A 21,034-nucleotide genomic window follows, 5' to 3' on the forward strand; every position below is an offset into this window, starting at 1 on the left:
TTTTTCTTCCCTGAAGAAGTGATGAGGAGTGAAATCCTTCTCCCTAGCTCTGAAGGGCATGTCAGCTGTGTTTGTACTCTTCCTTGCTCAGGAAGGAGTCATGCTAGTTGTATCTATTATTTCATAGCATCATTAGCCTTTGATCTGAGGCAAAGGTGCTGAAAAATCAGGCTCCACTCCCCCGTCGAACAGCATCTGGATTATACAGTGTATAACGTCAATAACTGTGTTTTTGTTATTACACTCTACAAATGTTTTAATTCCCAATAAATATATTGGTGCTATATAAAGCAGGCTAATCTCTTGAGACTGACAAGTACAAAGAATCAAGCATCTCTTCTGGTGAAAGCACATACTAAAATAACATTTTATCACTTGAAAGAATAAAAAATATTAAAAATCATAATGCTTACTGAGCATAATTAATAAATTATATTTTTAAATAAATTATTATATTTAGTTCTCCCACATTTTCTTGTAAATCCTTGTTAACTCAATATAGTTTAATGCAATATACAAAAGATGTAAAGAAATATTCTTCTTGATAAACTAGATAAAAATTTTAATTTCCTGATAATGTTAACTAACCAGAATCTAAGTAATAAAATATTAATATTTTCCGATTTGAATGCATTTCAAGTTGATCCCATTTAATATCCTGTTCTAACAGGCCTGCTAATAAGACTGCTCCTTGACCTCTAGGTTCTATGGAATTTCACCAACTCCAAGGATATCATTTCCCAAGTATAACTGTATTTTCAATTACACTAAAGGATTTAAAAATATTTGGCATCGCTATACCAAATATCATGTAGCTTTGAGAATTCCTAATTTCCTCTCAATTGGACGAAATCTGAATAAGATAAGCTCTAGTGCAGAGCTGGGAGTCTGGAGCTGCACGCACTCAATTACTGAGCCCAGTCTATGAAGGGAGGAGGGCAGACTACACCACTACGAGGGTCCCTTCCTGCTCTAACAGTTATGAGTCTAGGATACTTTTATAGTGTGAAGAAATAAATGACATAATCAAAGTGAAAAAGCACATCTTACTGTTCTTTGAAGGATCTTTTACCACGGCATTTGTTTTGGCTACGCTGTCTGCCAGTTGATTATAATTTTTCTTCAGGCCATCAAGATTCTGGTGGAGATCTTTAATCTGTGCCAGTACATCTTTAGCTGTGTCGTTGGCTTGTCTTGCTTTGTCCTTAACAGCTTGCAGTTTAGCGGCTGTGTCTGTCAGCAGAAGACGGTATGAGAAACAAAACAAAGGGTCTGGAGTTAGTGGCTTAATCCATGCTTGTCAAAGCGAGGCTGTGGCTGGCTGACCTCAGGGACACAGGCACAGAGGGAAAGGCTGAACTTTGTCTCATTCAGTCATAGCAAATGAAGTACATTTTTAACTAAATTGAATTTTCTCAGGGACCTTTGCTATGAATACCTGATTAGCTCTTAAAATAGCAATGTGATTGTTCTAAATGTTCATTGTGTAAGGGTATACTGTGATTTGCTGCTGAACATATTAAAGAGAGAAGTTTATCCACATGAATCAAACAGCTTCATCAAAAGTAGGTCTAAGATTTAATCTGCATTTCTGAGGCGGGGGGGAGGGAATGAATGTGTTTCAATTTTAGTATAAAGAGACTTTTTCAGATATATTAGACCTTGTGTTTTTGTATGTATATTTGTTTTCAGCATTGGAAATTTTCTATGTACATCTTTATTACTGAAGAAGTGACATGAAAATCGGGAAAGTTACTTAGGGTTTTTAATGTTAAAAAAGTAAAAATCATTAAGGTTTTAATATTTCCTGTTTTGTATAGACGTATGTGTTTCCTTCACCATAATTTGTATAAAAAACATATATATATGTGCCTAGTAGTGTGTTGTAGATTAGTGGTTAAGACCACAGCCTCTGAAGTTAAACTGTGAGGTTCAAATCATATATGCCTCTTTTAACAATGGCCCTTAGTATCCCTAAGTTTGTCCCCTATAAACTGGAGATAACAATGCTATCTACCTTGTAGGATTAGTATGAGGATCACGTGCACTTAACATAAGCATATTGAAAAAGCACTCAAAAAATGTTAGCAACCCTTGTTATTGTTATATCATGCTACCAAAATATAAAAATAGTATCCCTAAAAGAATAGTGCTTTCAGGAACTAATATGAAACATTAACTCCAAGTACGTGTAATAGGTAGAAAGACATTACAGACATGGTTCAATTCTTAATGTCTTAATGTTTTTGAAAGCTAAAACATTTAAGTAACAGAACTTTGCCAATAAAGATATGCTGAAAGGCAGCTGGCTCTACCTATTACTGTAGGTACTGTAATAAGCCGCAATTATGTACATCAACATTGTAGAGAAGAGTGTCTGTATGATTTTATTTTTCCCACCAAGATTTCCTGGGCCGAAACATGGAAGGACAATACAATAATAAGATGTCTATATTTTCCTTTTTGTAATTTATTCCAATGAACCTCAGCTAAGGTAACAAATGATAAATATCACAGTGTAAAGTATGATTTGGTTTCTCATTCTCACAAAGAAGAATTCATAAGTAAGAAAACTGTTATTGAATGGCCTGACAATGGTACAAATGTAGTGTTAGGAAAAAAAGGCAGAAGTTAGAACATTCTTTAAGGGTTCGTATCCACTGGCACGGTTTGCAGTGTCCTGAATGCTTACCATTTGGAATGGCTGATAACTTTTCCAAAGTGTCATTCAAAGCTCTCAGGAGATCCCTGTTTCTGACACTGGCATTGTCTAATCTGGTTGTCAAGTCATTCAGATGGTCATCATTTTCTGTGAACAGAAAACAAAAAAGTATGAAATAATTTTAATCATCTCTGAACTGATACATGGATGTAAAATTTCAGGTTATTTTAATAAAAATTTAGTTAAAAGCAAGAAATTGATTTACTTTATTGGCATCTGTCCATAAATATATTTCAGACCAGAATATAAAATATGTGTTTATATGACCATTTGACACTTCAACACGTTCAACAATTACATTTTCCTCTTAGTATTTGATCTTTATTTGACTTAATTTGATGGTTTTCTATGGAGAAAAAACTTTGACAGATTTGGTCTTTTATTGCATTTATAATGATGCCCTCTTGACATCACTCCCATTATGTCATTATTTTAAAAATTTTATTACCAAAATGAATCACTGAATTAGCTTTAAAAAATCTCAAATAGATATGATTGTTAAGCAGAATCTCCCAACTTTACTACACATCACTTAAAAAAACAAAAATCAAAAGAATGAATAAATAGCTTCTAGCACATTTCCAATTTTTTATAGAGAAAATAATATTTTACAAATTACTTCAAGTAGGCTTTATATAGGTTTTTTCTTGTTACTTTAGCATGCTTCCTTTAAAATTAAAATATATTATTTACTATTACTAATGTAATATTACTAGTGTAAATTTTCCAGCTTCTCTCTCCACTAATTTTTAACCTGTCTGAATTTTAAGTTAGTTTGTATATAATATTGTATTTTATAGCAGATAAAAACTAGGAATGGAACAAGTAAGACAGTTAATGATGGTGTGAGCGACAGTGTACTAAAACCTTTCATTTTATACCTGGTTGTGCTGGTTAAATCGTTTTCTCTGTGCAAATATTTTTGCTTTTTTATCTAAAACTGTAAAATAAATAAGCAACTTGGACTGGGAAAGACCGTTATTTGCCAACATCGAGACTGTTGTTTTCATCACTTTCCTGGTACCCAGAGTGGGCAGACCAGGAGAGACTACATCTCACAGAACAGAGCCAGAACAGTCTTGATTTGATTGTGTGTCCACCCTTGTAGAGGTAGTGCATCTGGCTTCTTGCAGGAACCAAACAAGCCACTGGCAGCTTAGGGAACAATGCCTGCCTTTATTGGCCTTCGTCTGGGAAGAATAGCAAAGGGAAGGGAATATAGATGGAGGATTCTTAACTGTCAGTGTACTGGGTGTGAAAGAGAGTACTGAACATATTAATGAACGATCCACTCCATTTCATATCAGGGTTTTATAGGCGGACAAATTACACCACTGTTATACTACAGTAATATAAGTACATAATACTGTTTGAGGCATCTGCTTTTAGGTTCCAAGCCAAAGACCTAACATCACTGAAAAACAAAGCACAAAGTATTCCAGCAAAACATGGCTCTAAAATATCAGTATGTCCATTTCAGTCACTAAGATATTATTATTTTCAATTCTAGTCCTTCAAAATATACTTTCCAAGTAATTAGATCTTCTCCTCTGTCAATCACAATTCACTTTTCTTTTAATACTTCTGTTACTTTCACTGCACTAAAGTAAAATCTTTGACTAGGTTATGGAAAGAATACTTTCTGAAATAGAGACAGTCTGATTATGACTGTGATATCTGTATGAATTCCCTGAGAATAGTTAAAGGCTGCTCTTTTGATATTAATTTAGAAGTCTTCATCAATTAAGGAAATAGAACGGTACAAATTTCATTTCTTAGTTTCTTGATTGTATTTGACTTTTTAAATAATGAAACATTTAAAATGTTCTGGCAAGCAAGATATACATATACAGTTGCAAAAATCACTAATTTAAAGGGCATCACTTGGTTTACACTATTTTATGAATTCTGATAGCAAATACTGGCAGAATAATCAGGCCAATTATTCAGAAGAGCGACTGATCTGAAGAACATTGTTACTGCCGTCCCTCAAGTTTCAAAGCAGTGATTTTGTTCCTCTGCTTTCTGTACTAGAAAGTCAAGATGTGAATATTCTGAGCCTGTTCTGATTTCTTTGTTTCAGCTATTTGACTCTATTTTCTTGTTAATTTTTCCTTTCTTACACTCTGATCATTTTTTTCTGAAGTACTTTTTGGAATTTCTCAAACCAAGTCTAAACACTTTATAGCTTTGTCAGTCTAATTCTTTAGATGAATAGGAGTTGTATGCCGAAGAGAATTACAAATTTTAAAATGGAAAACTTACAAAATATTAGCCATGAAAACCTAGAAAAATAAGCACTCCAAGGCTGGCTTTAAATGCAAAGATATATGAGGCAGAGGTATCTATAATCAAAATGTAAGGAAGAATGCATGTGGTCCAGTTAGAATGGTAACATGGCCAAAGAAACAGAATTATTGGTAGTTAAAAAAATATCCAACCCAATTCTTTACTTGTAATTTTTGGAGAACAAGAAAAGGATCCAAATTATAATCAGAGTGCATTTTCCGCTCGTTATTTCTTCAGTATTCATACTCATTAGCTGTAGCCAAGTCATTTATCTTCTCTCTAGATATCACACCCAATGAACCTCAAAGGCTACACACATGCTCCAGCTTTGGCTCTCCCTTTCTCATCTTCTCCTCACACATCAGAAGACAAATGTCCAGGAATGGGTTCGTCAGAGACAGAGCTCATAAAGTGAGGGAAAGAAGCAGAACATCCAGGGTAGACTGTGAACATGTCTGACAATATCATTCCCCTTTGTTGCATAACCACAGACATTGAACCAGGTAGACATATTCAGAATGAAAATCACTAGACAGAGTTGTATGTTACTTCCATTAATAATATGCATTTACTTATGTTGATCTCATTCCTGGTACTGTGCTAAATATATTAGAGTTTAGTTTACTTGGAACTGCTAACACTGAACTATGCTATGTAATATCTCAAAATAAAGGTATTACAAGTAAATCAGTTATACAGCAGAAACTAACACAACATTGTAAATCAACTATATTTCAGTAAAAATTAAAAAAATACAAAAAAGCTATTACAAGTATTTCTTTGATCATTAATAATGCATTCTTTTACAAATTCTAGCCATTAGAGAAAGTAGTGTGGTGCAACGAAATTATTACAGGACTTGGAGCTGGAAGATGTGGGTTCAAATGTCATTTCTATCCGTTTTTACCTGTGTAAAATGAAGATAACTTCCTTCATATGACTGATATGAGAAATCAATTGAAGGATGTATGAGAAAGTACTGGATTTATCACGGCAGTTACTAAATAGTAACAAACAATTCATGTTGGTTTGATAATTTACATTGGTCTGATAATTGCCCTGGTACGTTTGCCAGTTTTCAATGATATTATTTATGATTTGCTTTCTTCTTTGTTTAAACCACATCATCCAGAAACTAAAGTTGTTAATTTTTCTATTATACTTTTTTAATATATGTATATAGCTCTCATTTCCAACTAAATATAAGAATGATTTTTACAGATTTTAAAGGGAATGTTCTATTTTGACTGTTCACACTCATCTAGTTAAGTTCCTCAATGCAATTTTTAATTTTTTATTAATATGAACAAAGCACAAATAAATACCTTGAGAGAATCCCTCATTCACAAGGGTGAAGTTTGTAGAAATGTTTTTAATTTTGAAGGGACCTAGTTAAATGGAATCTACTGCAAAATTACCATATAGATAACATTTTGCAAGCAAAATTTTCATTACCATGACATTTGTCTTATGAGCTACTACTTGTACTCAATATCACTTCTGACTTGCTCCTTTACCAAAAAATGGAGAAATATCCTCTCTTTAAGATTTCTTTGTAAAAAAATTTTACAAGGCTACAAATCTGTTTCATCTTTTGTTCTAGAGGCTCCTTCTGAATTAGAGAACAGGTTAATCTCTGCAGTGCTTCTATCTGCAGTTCCGAAGCAGAAAGTTTGGAATAGGTAAGGGATCTATATGAAGTCAGGTGGAAACCTTGATTTTGACCTTTCTGGTAATGAGAGATTCCTGCTACTCTCTTCCATTCACTCATTCTTTATCAAACATTTGTTAGGGCCATGAGTTTTAATGTGTCACCTCTGCACCATGGCAAAAGCCCAGCGTTTTTGTCCAGCAGTGGTTAAAAGCATCAGCTTTGAAGCCTGACTAACTTGGGCTAAACTGTTGGCTCCACTATATTTATGAAGTTTATTCAATCTGTTAGTATTTCTTCAACTTAAATGATTTTGCTTTAAATATCAAAGGTGGCCAACTGTACTAAATTATATAATATGTGATTGCTCTGTACAATTTATTAATTTTATTACATTGCATTATGTTTTTACCTTTGGATATTTTAAGAACGTAAGAGGTACAATTTCCCTCAAGTTACTTTACTATAATTTTTCATCCACTTATATAGTCCTTTGTCTTCTTAATATTGAGATTTCTAAGAACCTGCCCCTAGGTCAACCCCATGATTGAGTACAGGATCCCAACACCTGTGCAGAAGGAAGAGCAGCTGTGTAAGGAAGAAAGCTGGGTGAAATTCAGAACCCTATTCCTGTCCCTAGCATCCTGATAATTGATTTGATGAGGTTGCTACACCCAGTCTTTCCACTCTGGGGTACACCTAGCCTTCTTTCATGACATTATTCCTATGCTTCCCTTTCCCCAGTTGCTGTCATAAGTTTGCAAAGTGTCCTATCTCTGATTGCCTCTTTTGTCCAGACATGTACCAGTGACTGTGTATGGGAACTTCTAAGATCACTTAATGGAGCCTGTGTTTATAGGAAGGCATATTACCGATAAACTTTGTCCTGATCTAAAAGTGCCAAGTCAGCTCTTGTTCAGCATGGGCACCGTGCTTTCTAGGTCCTCAACAGCTGTTAGCTGCAACTGCACAGGCTCTTCCTCCCCACTACAGGGTTGTAGTAGAAGCCCAAGGAGAGGAGGAAGGGGAATTTGCCTGGGGGCAAGATCTCCAAAAACTTAAGATATCAGGATAGAGGGAGTCCTCTCTTCAGCCAGTGGAATGAGAAATCAAAATGACGAGACATCGAAAACTCCATGTGGCTCCTTTAGGGCAAGCTCTAAAGCCTGAGTGTGGGCTTGCAGGCTCGTTTTGTTTTGGCCAGCAAGGTATTCTAAAAGAAATGGAATTTAAACAACTTTAAGTAAGACAAGTACTCTCTCTGGTTCTAATAGTTCCTGCCCTTCTATGTTTGGCCACTATTTTGCCCCTTTTCCTTTTAACTCCTAAACCAAGCCCAACTCAGTTTTAATTTCTCAATTTTCTCTATTCACAAGGTTAAGGAGGAACAAAAACTCTGTATGAGGAATCAGCAATTTCTGCAGGAAAAGATTGCTTTGTTCTTCAGACTACAGTAGGCTAGGTAGGGGATCCAGGCTTGGTTTTTTCCATTTAGTCCAAAATTATTTTTTGTCAATGGAATGGATTTTGTTTGTCTTTCATATGCCTACCTATGGGAAGGCTGATTCTGGCAAATGGTAGTATGCAAATTCAAAAGGAGTATATATATGTATATTTGTGGCTGCACCGCGCGGCTTCTGGGATATAGTTCACTGACCAGGGATTGAACCCACACCCTCGGCGCTGAAAGCATGGAGCCCTAACCACTGGATCCCAGGGAATTCCCAAAAAGAGTATATTTTTAATAACATAAAAATTCTTTACTTGCTTTTTGGGGGGGCAAGGAATAGCGAATTTATTTGGAAAGCCAGCAGACTGAGAAGACTAGTGTCCCACAATATTTAACTCCTGAGTCATACTTTGGCTTAACATCACTGCAATATTCCTGTTTATTCTCTTTTTTCTAATCTGAGATAATAACATAGATTCTTAACAGGTTAGTAATTGCAAGTGTTATTATATTCATGATCGCAAAACCATTCTGACACACTTGTCTGGACTTAATGACTCAGTGTCTGGAGGATCACAATACAGAAGAAAAGTATGGATTAATTTGATTAAAGTAAATGTTTGGAATAATTCTGGCATTGTTCTGTATTTTGGACAGCATCATATGTCATACAATTCACTGACTCTGTATTCTTGAGCTTGGAAATAGATCTTTTTATTCCATATGCATGCCGTCCATTTTACAGAAATGTTATCTATTTTTTCATAAGTAATTAAATAATTTCACTTATTTTGGGCAAAGATGAAAAGGAGGGATAAATTAAGAAGTAAAATAAAGTTGAAAAGTTACTCTATATAAGATAAGGTATATAATTATAGAATCTTAGTATTTTCAGACTTCTAATGTACCATCCTCAGCTTCATTCCATGCCCTGTACACATTCCATGAGAACCTCAACTAGCCATTTTATTGACAAAAATCTTTTGTCAATCTACAAAGTAGTATTAATTCACCCAGTGGCATTAATTTATCTTCTAACTCTTTCAATAATCAATTTGTACCAAGCCCCATATCCATCAACAAAACAATTTTTATCTCCATGGACGTTCAATCAATTCAATGTAGAAAGGCTTCAAGTCTCAAATGCACAGAAGGGCAAATTTGCTTTTAACAAATCTATATTCAAAAATTAAAAAGCAAAACAAATTGCTCCTGGAAAATTCAGGTTTCCTCAAGGCAAGGACAGCATAAAAATGGCAGGGAGAAGCTCTAAGTCATTCATGACTAAAGCTCATGAACTAACTGGATTGTACTGAATCGAACCAAGGAACAACTTAGAAATATGGAGTGTATACTGGCCTCACCATTTTTATTCCTTCTAAGTCCAGGCACCATAGAGAGAGGAATGACTAAATCTCTATTTTTAATAGCTGCTGTAAAGTATTTTGCTCTGTAGGGCCTATTTCAGCAGTTCCTGGTGGTAATATATGGCATTTCCCTGATTAACAGCCATTTTATAACTAGTGTAATTGGCCACAAATCAGGGGAATGTCATAATGTAGCAAGAAAACATTCCCATCTCCGTCAGAGCCTTGGCTTGGATTTCTGGAGGAATTATTACTTGAGTAGTTTGTGGGTTTTCATTACTTTAAATAATGTACTACCTGAAGTACAAAAAAAAAGACATTTAAACTAATGAACATTTCTGTCACCTAGCCCCTTCTACCATGCCTGTCCTTAGATTTCTTTTTCCCTTGGAAAAAATTTCTTAAAAATCGGATTCTTTTCTCATTTTTATAACACCAGTATTTGTGGGGAAATAGAGGCAAGGGCAGGGCTGGAAGTAGGGTGAGGTGACTCAGGCACTCCCCTCAGGTGTGAAATTCAAAGGGGCACCAAAAAAATCAGTGATCAAGGTAAAAATGTTTTAATGCAGTATTTTTTTTAAATCAAAAAAGATGAGCAAATATTAACATTCAAAATAAAAACAGGATCTAACTCTGCACTTGCATGGCTCAACCTCTCTCACCTCACCCTGATCCCAGCTGCGCGGAAGGACATTGGAGACGAAGGAGTGATGGCAAAGTAATGAGATCAACTCAACTTGCCCAGTAGGAAAATAGGGTTGACTCTATAGTTACTGTTCAGGTTGTAATAAGTGCAATCTCTTGCATAGGATTTTATATATATATAAGGGGTTGTATTTCACCTGTGATATGTAATCCAAAGCATTTACTATCAAAGTGCCATCTATCATGGAGAAAGAACGTGTAATTCCATACCAGGCTCTATTGGAGACTCTTCGTTTAAAGCATGACAAGTATAAATGATGATAAAATCTCTTTTCTTTCTAAGGTTAGTAAAGACCAACACCATTCTTTTATTTAAAAAATATGCTTATTTCCTGATTTGAGATAGTCATTGTGATACTATACACTAGAAATACAAAGTTAAAAAGAAGACCCTGTGACTGTCCTCAAGAAGATGGAAGCCAAGTCCATGGCTGCAGTGATTTGATAAGTCTATGAGAAAGGGATGCACAGAGAAGAGGCATGGAATTCAGATGGGGTGCTAGGTTTCCCAGAGAAGATGACATTTGAGCTAAATCTTGAAGGTCTGGTAGAAGGCAGTTGGATGAAAAAGAAAGAAGGATGGTGAGAAGTTCCAAAGAGAAGAATGAACACTGTGGAATGTGGAGGCTTGAAATGGTGGCATGTTTTCAGAGGACATGAATGTTTCAGTAAGGTTGCAGAGCTGGATGCAAGCCAGAAAAGGGTGAGTGAGACTGAAGATAGAAACAGGAGGCAATTAAATGAGAACAGGAGATATCTGAATGAAATAAAAATATAATAGCTTATCTAGAGTGTGGTTGTATTGAACAATACATTTTTAATGCAAAACCCATAATATATCAGGGTAGATATATTATGCACTTTGATCCTTCAATTAGGAATAAAATACATAAAAATGTATCTAAAAGGTGAAAACTTTTCGAGACGTGCCCCACTAAATCGAAAGTTTCACAAGGATATTTATACTACATCTGCCTGATTCATTCCTTTGTGACTATAATTTCTAAAGTCAAAAAAAAAAGGTGGGGTTTGGTGCTCTTTAAAATTTATCATACTTTAAAAGTTCCTATACTCTAGATACAGATGAAATGATGCTATAGAAATTAGGTTTAAAAATTATGAAGTACTGCCCAGTGCAAAATGAGGGGTGAAGGCAAAATACTGTAAAACTGATGAGAGAGTTTACTTGCACTAAATCTAAATAGTAAAAATAATCATAAAAATTATGCTGCAACAATTACACTTTTCCAATAATTTGATAAAATATCCTACCAATTACAACTACAATTAAACTGAAAATAATAATAAAAAGTGGTCACACTAACCTTTTACATCATTTGCTAACTTCTTGGCTTCATTAAGAAACCCGAAGCTTTTCTGAAGAGAGCCTTTGGCACCTTCCTGTAATGAACCCTGAGGACCTGTTGCCTGTGGACAGAAAAAGAAGTGTCACATATCTAAAACAAAAGAATTACAGAGTAGAGATATCTAGCAGGCAATTGGCACACAGAGTTTACCTTCAGGAAAGCATTCTGGGCTACATATGCAGAATAATAAATTATCAGCACGTATTTGTGATTAAAGTCAGGAGACTGTTTATTGGGAGATGAGAAGAAAGCCTAGAATAGAACCCTTAGGAATCCCAACATTTAAAGGCAGGTACAGAAAGCTGGGCTGGCAAGGTGACTGAGATTCCAGAAAGGACAAAGAGAACCTAGGAGAGCATGATATTATGGAAATCAAGAGATACAGAAGTGGCTCAGAGTATGATGACTGGCTATGTTGCAAGGTCAAAACTGGTCAGTACTATCAAGTGCTGTCAAATGGTCAAGCAAATTAAGAACTAAGCACACCCTTGACTTTATCCCTAAGCACATTTCATTCAAGTTGTGGGGTAAGTGGGGGAGCATTTTCTGTCCCCTAGGTGTTGAAATGAGGAAGAACACTGCTCCTTTTTTGAAATGCATCTCAGAGTACTAGGGCAAAACAAAATCTTCTAAATGACAATCTCTGAGCCACAATCATCTCCTAGCAAAGATGGATTTGTTGAGCCTTGGACTAAAAGAGGTGACACAAAGATAACAGAGTGATATGGGAAAATGATCATTTAAATTGAACATTTAGTTATCCATTTTAATAGTGTTTGCTCTTCAAGAATCATTACATAGTACATTAATACCAAAAGATAAATCAAATAGGATCTTGCCTGTAAATTTTAAATTGGAAGAGTATTTCAGGGTGCAAGAAGAGCTAGAGAATGCTAAATACTTACTGTTGAAGTTATAGATCTGAACTCAGGTTAGCCCGACATAATACTCTTCAAATACATCTCCAGTGCCTTAATAACATTTTGTATCAGTCATATGATTTAAACATTAAACTAGGAGAGATTACAGAACTTGCTACTGTAGTGGCAAAATTTATTTTAAGGTGTTATTCCAACAGTTTTAAATAATCTATTGTTCATAGAACAGATTGATTATATAATACTATGACATCTACAAAGGGACATATTGGAAACATCCACATAAACAAAAAGAGACATTGTGCATTTATATCTAGCACTTGCAAAAAGAGCTGTCTGACAACCCTGACAAATTATTCTATGGGAAATGGACAATCTCTTCAACTGAGAACACAGAAATTCTTAGTCCTGCAGTTTCCTGTGGGAAATGAGGTACAGTGACACCACATAAGTGTAATTTATTTTGAAAAAAAAAAAAGGAAGAGTGTCAATATAAATGGCACAAATCCAATGTACCCTACTCAAAAAATATAAGCCTCCATTACCCACTCAGGTTCTATATTTGTTCCAAATTTATATGCCGTTCTTACTCCCTTGGTTATAGGTTTCCTGAGTCAAAACAGATTAGAGAAAGGAAATTACAAAGAAAGAAGGATGAAGATTCTCTAAATAGGCACATGAAAACAGCTGAAGTGACAGCTGACAATCTGTCTGACAATGAGGAAAGAGAAAACCAACAACTAGAGAGAAGAGTTTTTAAATCTCAGAAATCCAAATCGATAAGGATAAGGATGAAATAGGATGCCAATATTATTGTAGTAAAATAATTAATGTTGATAATGAGGATCCTGAGCCATCAGGATAACACCGATCATTCATAGTGCAAGATGAAACCAGGCAAAGCAAACTTTCCCCATAGCCTTAACGTGTGAATTCCTCTCTACAAGAACATAATCTGGTGAGTATCTAACAACCAACATTTTACAGCTAATCTTGGATATGCAAAGTGAGGCATGGGAGTAAAGGAGGGAGAGAGAGTTGACTTGCTGTCCATAAGAAAATTAAAGAAATGAGGTAAGAGAGAAGAGAAGGGCCAGACAACATGTAAAGAGGCTAAAGTCAGAGCTGTGGAAATTGTGGAGGGATTAGGAACAGTGATGGGCAATATTTATTTTTTTCTACTTTCTTACACTTTTCAGCAGTTTTATTGAGGTATAAAAAAACTTCACATATTTAAAATTTACAATTTGATAAGTTTTGACATTTATACACCCATGAAACTGCCAAACAATCAAGGTAGAGAACATATCCATCATTTCTTTTCAATCCCTCCCTTCCACCCCTCCTTGTCTTCCCCCGTCTCCATACAAACACTGATCTGCTTTCCATCACTATTAGTTTGCATTTTATAGAATTTTATACAAATAGAATAATCCAGTATGTACTCTCCTTTCTGTCTGGCTTCTTTCATTCAGTGTAATTATTTTGATGTTTATCCATGTTGTGTGTGTATCAATGTCTGATCCCTTTTTTATTTACATTGATATGCCCCAATCTATTTATTAATTCATCTCTTGATGGACACCTGGATTATTTCCAGCTTTGGCTATTCTAAATAGAGTTGCTATGAACATTTGTGTATAAATCTTTGTATGAACATATGCTGATTTCTCTTGGAGTGGAAACCTCTAAGTGGAGTGGCTAGATTATCTGGCAGATGTATGTTTACGTTTTTTAGAAACTATCAACATGTTTTCTAAATTATTTGTACTATTTTAAATTCTCACCAGCAGTGTATGAGAGTTACGTTTGCCTACATCCTTGTCACTACTTGATATAGTCAGTCTTTTAAAATTTTAGACATTCTAATAGGTGCGTACATCATTTGGTTTTAATTTGCATTTTCCTTGTGACTAATAATATTGAGCATCTTTTCATGTGCTTATTTATTTATTCTTTGGCTAAGTGTTCCAATTTTCTGTCCAAGTTTTAACTGGGTTTTTTGTTCTTATTGAGTTTTGAAAGATATTTATGCATAATATTAATACAAATCCTTCATCAGATATGTAATTTGCAAATATATTCTTCTAGTTTGTACCTTATCTTAATAAACGGTTGGATTTGATTTGTTTTAACATTGTCCATAATTTTTGCATCTATGTTCATGAGGGATATTGGTCTATAATTTTCTCATTTTTTTTTGTAATGTCTCTGTCTGGTTTGTACCATAGTAATACTGGCCTCTTAGAATGAGGTGGGACATATTTTCTCCTCTTCAATTCTCTGAAGAATTTATTTCTTTCTTAAATATTTGGTAGAATTCACCAGTGAAGTCATTTGGAACTGAATTGTGTGTGTGTGTGTGTGTGTGTGTGTGTGTGTACGCGCGCGTGTGCACGTGTGCATGTATGTGAGGGTTTTAAAATACAAATTTAATTATTTAATGAGTATAGGGCTATTCAAGTTATTTATTTACGGATGAGTTTCAGTAGTTTGTGATTTTCAAAGAATTTACCCATTTCATTCAAAATGTCTAATTTTTGGCATAAAGTTGTTCATAATTTTCTCTTATTATCCTTTACTGTATGCAGAAGTTGCTGTGATTTCACCTCTTTTATTCCTGATATTGGATATTGGTGGCCTTTTTCAATTTTTCTGATGAGCCTGACTAGATGATTATCAGTTCAATGATCTTCCATTGGACATTTGCGCCATCATCCAGCAGCACGACTGAATACTGACTGAAGTCCACCTGCTGATAAACTTCCCTGCTGCCAATTTCTTTTCTTGCATTTATGAGTGTTGCCTGCTTTTTTCTTCCAGACATCTTGTCTTTCCTGTTTTTCAGGAAGCCAGTGATTTTTTCCTGGATTCTTAGTCAACTACTCCTTGCTCAGATGTAAGGAGATGGGTGGTATATATGGGGGCGTAGGAGATATTGTAGCAACAAGGTAAGGAAAGACAAGGAGACAGGGAATTTTGATGTGTGGATGGGAGAGCAAGTATTTTGGTTGCAAAGGACTGTAAATTTTATGAAGGGCAGTGTTAAGAAGTAAGGCTGTTAGGTAGTTTGGAGTCAGTTTCTGGAAAGTTTGAATGTTAGACTAAGGAAACTGGACAATAAGCAATATGGAGCAGTTAAAAGTTTTTGAGTAGGAATGTATGCTCAGAGCAATAGTCCAGGAAGAGGAATTGGGCAGCTATGTGGGAGGAAAAGGAGATATCAGTTGGCTATTGTAATAGTATGAGCCAGAGAAAAGAGAGTTGTAACCTTACGCAAGGGCGTTGGAAATGAGAGGTTTGGGTTCAAGAGATGTGGAGGAATAGGACACGTTTCAATATTTCAAGAAGCACTTCAAAATATTAAAGTAAAGAGCTGATGGAGTACAATTGTCAGCTATAAGCAGTGTACTAACAATCCAGGTTTAAAAGACAAGTCTTTCATATGATAACAGAATGGAAAACACTAACACGTTATGGATGAACAGAACTGTTTCAATTCATTGGAATTTGGAGAGTTCGTTTTCCAACATTGCTTAGTAAGTCACTGAAGCACATCAGCAATATCAGGACAGGTGATGAAGCAGCATTTTCCAAGCTAATTATACTTCATGCATATTTATGAGCATCACATCTGAGTTTCTGGGCTGTGTCTACAGCATATGTGAAATATAAATGAGGTTCTTAGACTTGCAAGATATTTTGTTACTTGCTTTTTAGAGATTGTATTTTTATAAATAATAAGTTCTTCTCTGTGTATATATACATATATGTATTTATAAATTATCTAAAACCTTTTATTATATCACACAAAATAGGATCTATTATTACATGTAGGTTGCTATATGTTTTATTAGCTAATAATCATTTATAGAAAATGTGAGATAATTTAAAACATCAGAGAAGGAAAGATACAGGAAAAAGTAAAATGATAAAGTCTACAAAGATTTAACAGAGGCTTGGCACTTAATTGGCTTTTAATACATGTTAGTTTTCTTCTTCCTACTATTTGTTAAGTATTCATAGTGACTTGCTTAGGCACCATGTCATTGATTAATAGATGAATGAATGGACTGATTTACCCAATAAAAGTTTTTAGCTCTCTCAAGCACCAGAGTAAGCTCTGATTATTCAAAGATCGAAAGACTCTGCCTTCTCTAATGGAACTGAAGTGGAGTGGAGAGACAAACCAAAAAATCCTTATAAAGAAAATGATGACTGCCATAATGGAGTATGGAAATATCTAAGTGTTTTGTTGTCAGAGGAGGCTCTCTTAGGGGGAGGAGATGTGCAGGTGAGACCTAAAGTTAAGTTTATCAGGATGGTATACCCACACCCCACTGATGTATTATTTAAATAAGCAAATTTAAAAGTTATTGTTTATATTTCTTTCTATATTATATTTTTATTATTTTTCTGAATGTTCCTCTACTAACTTCATTAGAGATAAATTTTCTGAATTCATTGAAAAAGTTGGTGCTAAGGAGAGATGCATAATTGTTTTTGCTTATTTTTGTTTTCTAAAGAAAGTACTAGCTGAAAATTCATCAGCGTGGTTTATAGACTATTACATTACTTCCTCTTTATGAAATAATTTATTTTAGAGGACAAGTCTTGCACATTTCCAAAGGGGATAATGTGTCAAGATAATATGTGACTTAGATGATTTTAAATTCAAAATCTTTTTAATAAAGAAAACTGTTCAAAATGTGCAGAGGTATATGTAAGGGCTGATCATTAGCTGCAGTGTGTTTATGTAAAATATTTATCAGAAGAAATTTATATTTGGGCATGTTAGGCTGTTGTTAAAAATCGGGGAAAAATTTCTTACTATAATAAAATAAATTCTTAGATGAAATGGTGGAATCTAGCCCTATATACATTTTAAAAGACATAACTTTTGAGAACACTGAAAAATGTGCAAGTGATGTTACTAGATATATTAAACTACAAAACAGTTATGTAAAAATTACCCATTTGTACAAAAGCTATTTGCACAGGAAAAGGTAGGGACAGATAAACAACATTATAAAAGTCATTATTTGTGGTTGGTGAGATTACACACATTTTAGATTTTCTCCCTCTTGCTTGTCTGTATTTCCTATTTTGTTTTATAATGGACATGAACTGCTTTTGTAATAATTAAAAAGATCATACACAATTTTTAAAAAAGGAAATCACTGTGTACTGATTTTAAAGGTGTTTTAATATAACCCATATTTAAAAAATCTACAGGATACTAAAATGAAATTGTGAATCAAAAATAACCCAAAGAATGACTTTGGTCAGAAATCTGGTGGAAGAAAGGCTGTAGATCCTAGCATTGCATAATATCCTAAAATGGGACAGGGGTTAGATGAGTCTCTGGAGGACTGGAAGCAACTGAGCACACAAAGGAGACCAAGGGATGAAATAGAAAATCTCTAAAACTACTCATGAGGATTTAGAATTCATGACTGCGAATTTGCAGCTTGAGAACACCAAGAAAGACAATCGAGAGAGGATTTAAAAGTATATAACTAATTGAAAACAGGTTTTCACCAGTCACAGCATGAGAACCATTGCTCCATCACCCTTGGGTGCCACTGGCTTGCTGCTGACAAGCTGTTGAGGGTAGGATGGGTGGGTACCACAAGGAGTCTTGATTTTGAGTACAGACAATGGATAAAGGTCTACTGAGTTAGAAAACCTCCTCAGAGCGCTTATTGCTTTCTTTCCATTTAAGGTCCAGAATCAAACTCAACATGGCAATTTCACTTCTTGATTATTCATACATTTATTATTGTATTTATTCCTACTGGTGGAAATCTCAAATACCAGGTCTGAGAGCATTGCTGCCTTGAATAAAATTAGTTTAAATTTATATTGCATTATAGCCTCACCCCAAAGAGTTTCTGTGTTGCTGACTGATGTAACAAACTCTTTGATTTCATTTTTAACACTTTATGCCCTCAATTTTTAAATACGCCAAATTCTGGGTAATCAAATCGAAGTTTGTTATTCTGCTTCCAATAGATTTTCTTAAAGGTATTGACACAAATGAGTGTATCATGTACAAAGAAAATCACTAAAGTCAGCTGGCTTGATGAATACCGTTTTCACACACATATTCAATATTTTTCTATGTAACTTAGATCCTCACTGACTTTTTCGTACTTCCTCTTGTGTGAATCAGTTCTTAGATAAGTTGCTGAATTGCTGATGGAGAAAAAATGCTCACCACTTTTAGTGACAGATTCAATTGTCATACCTATTATGGATTATACTATTTTTCCATTAACACTACACTGGTACAAACTTTAAATCCCGATGATTATAGATATTAATAAGAAGTCAAAATTACTGTTTGAATGACTCCTAAGTAATCACTGGCAGAATAAAATACAAGGTATATGCGAGTTAAAGTTTAAAACTTGACTGACACTATATTATATTGGGCCTTTTGAATGCAATGTGTATTCTGCCAATATTTGCACACTTCTTTATGTAGGAAATAAAAACTCAAAATGACCTTGCAAGTATTCTTTACGTATTTTGATTCATCCAATTACACAAAGCAAATATTAAATAAGACAGACTGAAAAGACGATATGACCACATTTCTAAATAGATACTCATTAGAAATACCTTAATGTTTAATCCTATTGTAAGATTCACAGTGTTTAACTATGTGATGTATTGATCAACAGCAGTGATATCAAAAGACTCTGGCTACAGATTAGGAACCAAGATGGCAGAGTAGAAGGATGTCCTCTCACTCCCTCTTGCGAGAACACCAGAATCACAACTAGCTGCTGGACAGTCATCAACAGGAAGACAATGGAACCCACCAAAAAAGATACCATACATCCAAAGACAAAAGAGAAGCCACAATGAGGTGGTAGGAGGGGCACAATCACAGTAAAATCAAATCCCATAACTGCTGGGTGGGTGACTCACAGACTGGAGAACACTTATACCACAGAAGTCCACCCACTGGAATGAAGGTTCTGAGCCCCACGTCAGGTTTCCAACCTGGGGGTCCGGCAATGGGAGGAGGAATTCCTAGAGAATCAGACTTTGAAGGCTAGTGGGATTTGATTGCAGGACTTCGACAGGACTGGGGGAAACAGAGACTCCACTCTTGGAGGGCATACACAAAGTAGTGTGCACCCTGGGACCCAGGGGAAGGAGCAGTGACCCCAGGGGAGACTGAACCAGACCTACCTGCTAGTGTTGGAGGGTCTCCTGCAGAGGCGGGGGGTGGCTGTGTCACACCGTGGGGACAAGGACACTGGCAGCAGAAGTTCTGGGAAATACTCCTTGGCGTGAGCCCTCCCAGAGACCGCCATTAGCCCCACCAAAGAGCCCAGGTAGGCTCCAGTGTTGGGTTGCCTCAGGCCAAACAACCAACAGGGAGGGAACCCAGCCACACCCATCAGCAGTCAAGTGGATTAAACTTTTACTGAGCTCTGCCCACCAGAGCAACACTCAGCTCTACCCACCACCAGTCCCTCCCATCAAGAAACTTGCACAGGCCTCTTAGATAGCTTCATCCACCAGAGGGCAGACAGCAGAAGCAAGAAGAACTACAACCGTGCAGCCTGTGGAACAAAAACCACATTCACAGAGAGACAGATAAGATGAAAACGCAGAGGGCTATGTACCAGATGAAGGAACAAGATAAAACCCCAGAAAAACAACTAACTGAAGTGGAGATAGGCAACCTTCCAGAAAAAGAATTCAGAATAATGATAGTGAAGATGATCCAGGACCTCAGAAAAATAATAGAGGCAAAGACTGAGAAGATGCAAGACATGTTTAACAAAGACCTAGAAGAATTAAAGACCAAACAAACAGAGATGAACAATACAATGACTGAAATGAAAACTACACTAGAAGGAATCAATAGCAGAATAACTGAGGCAGAAGAATGGATAAGCAATGTGGAAGACAGAATGGTGGAACTCACTGCTGCGGAACAGAATAAAGAGAAAAGAATGAAAAGAAATGAAGACAGCCTAAGAGACCTCTGGGACAACATTAAATGCAACAACATTCGCATTATAGGGGTCCCAGAAGGAGAAGAGAGAGAGAAAGGACCCGCGAAAATATTTGAAGAGATTATAGTCGAAAACTTCCCTAACACGGGAAAGGAAATAGCCACCTAAGTCCAGGAAGCTCAGAGAGTCCCATACAGGATAAATCCAAGGAGAAACACGCTGAGACACATAGTAATCAAATTGGCAAAAATTAAAGACAAACAAAAGTTATTGAAAGCATCAAGGGAAAAAAGACAAATAACATATAAGGGAACTCCCAGAAGGTTAACAGATGATTTCTCAGCAGAAACAAGCCAGAAGGGAGTGGCATGATATACTTAAAGTGATGAAAGGGAAGAACCTACAACCAAGATTACACTACCCGGCAAGGATCTCATTCAGTTTCGATGAAGAAATCAAAAGCTTTACAGACAAGCAAAAGCTAAGAGAATTCAGCACCACCAAACCAGCTCTACAACAAATGCTAAAGGAACTTCTCTAAGTGGGAAACACAAGAGAAGAAAAGGACCTACAAAAACAAAACCCAAAAAAATTAAGAAAATGGTAATAGGAACATACATATC

The 21,034-nt window shown here is 35.6% G+C and overlaps 1 protein-coding gene across 1 annotated transcript in view; it reads right to left on the reverse strand.

The window, feature by feature from the left end:
• Positions 1 to 21,034, reverse strand: part of LAMA2 (laminin subunit alpha 2) — a 621,727-nt gene that overhangs the window by 69,295 nt on the left and 531,398 nt on the right. Inside the window, exons 41-43 of the mRNA XM_024122539.3 lie at positions 11,510 to 11,612; positions 2,693 to 2,809; positions 1,051 to 1,233 (exon numbers count right to left, since the gene is read on the reverse strand). Of these exons, the coding sequence (XP_023978307.1) occupies positions 1,051 to 1,233; positions 2,693 to 2,809; positions 11,510 to 11,612 (403 nt within the window). The remainder of the gene's footprint in view (positions 1 to 1,050; positions 1,234 to 2,692; positions 2,810 to 11,509; positions 11,613 to 21,034) is intronic.

This window comes from Physeter macrocephalus, chromosome 10 (genome assembly GCF_002837175.3).
Source record: "Physeter macrocephalus isolate SW-GA chromosome 10, ASM283717v5, whole genome shotgun sequence".
NCBI classification, from domain to species: domain Eukaryota; kingdom Metazoa; phylum Chordata; class Mammalia; order Artiodactyla; family Physeteridae; genus Physeter; species Physeter macrocephalus.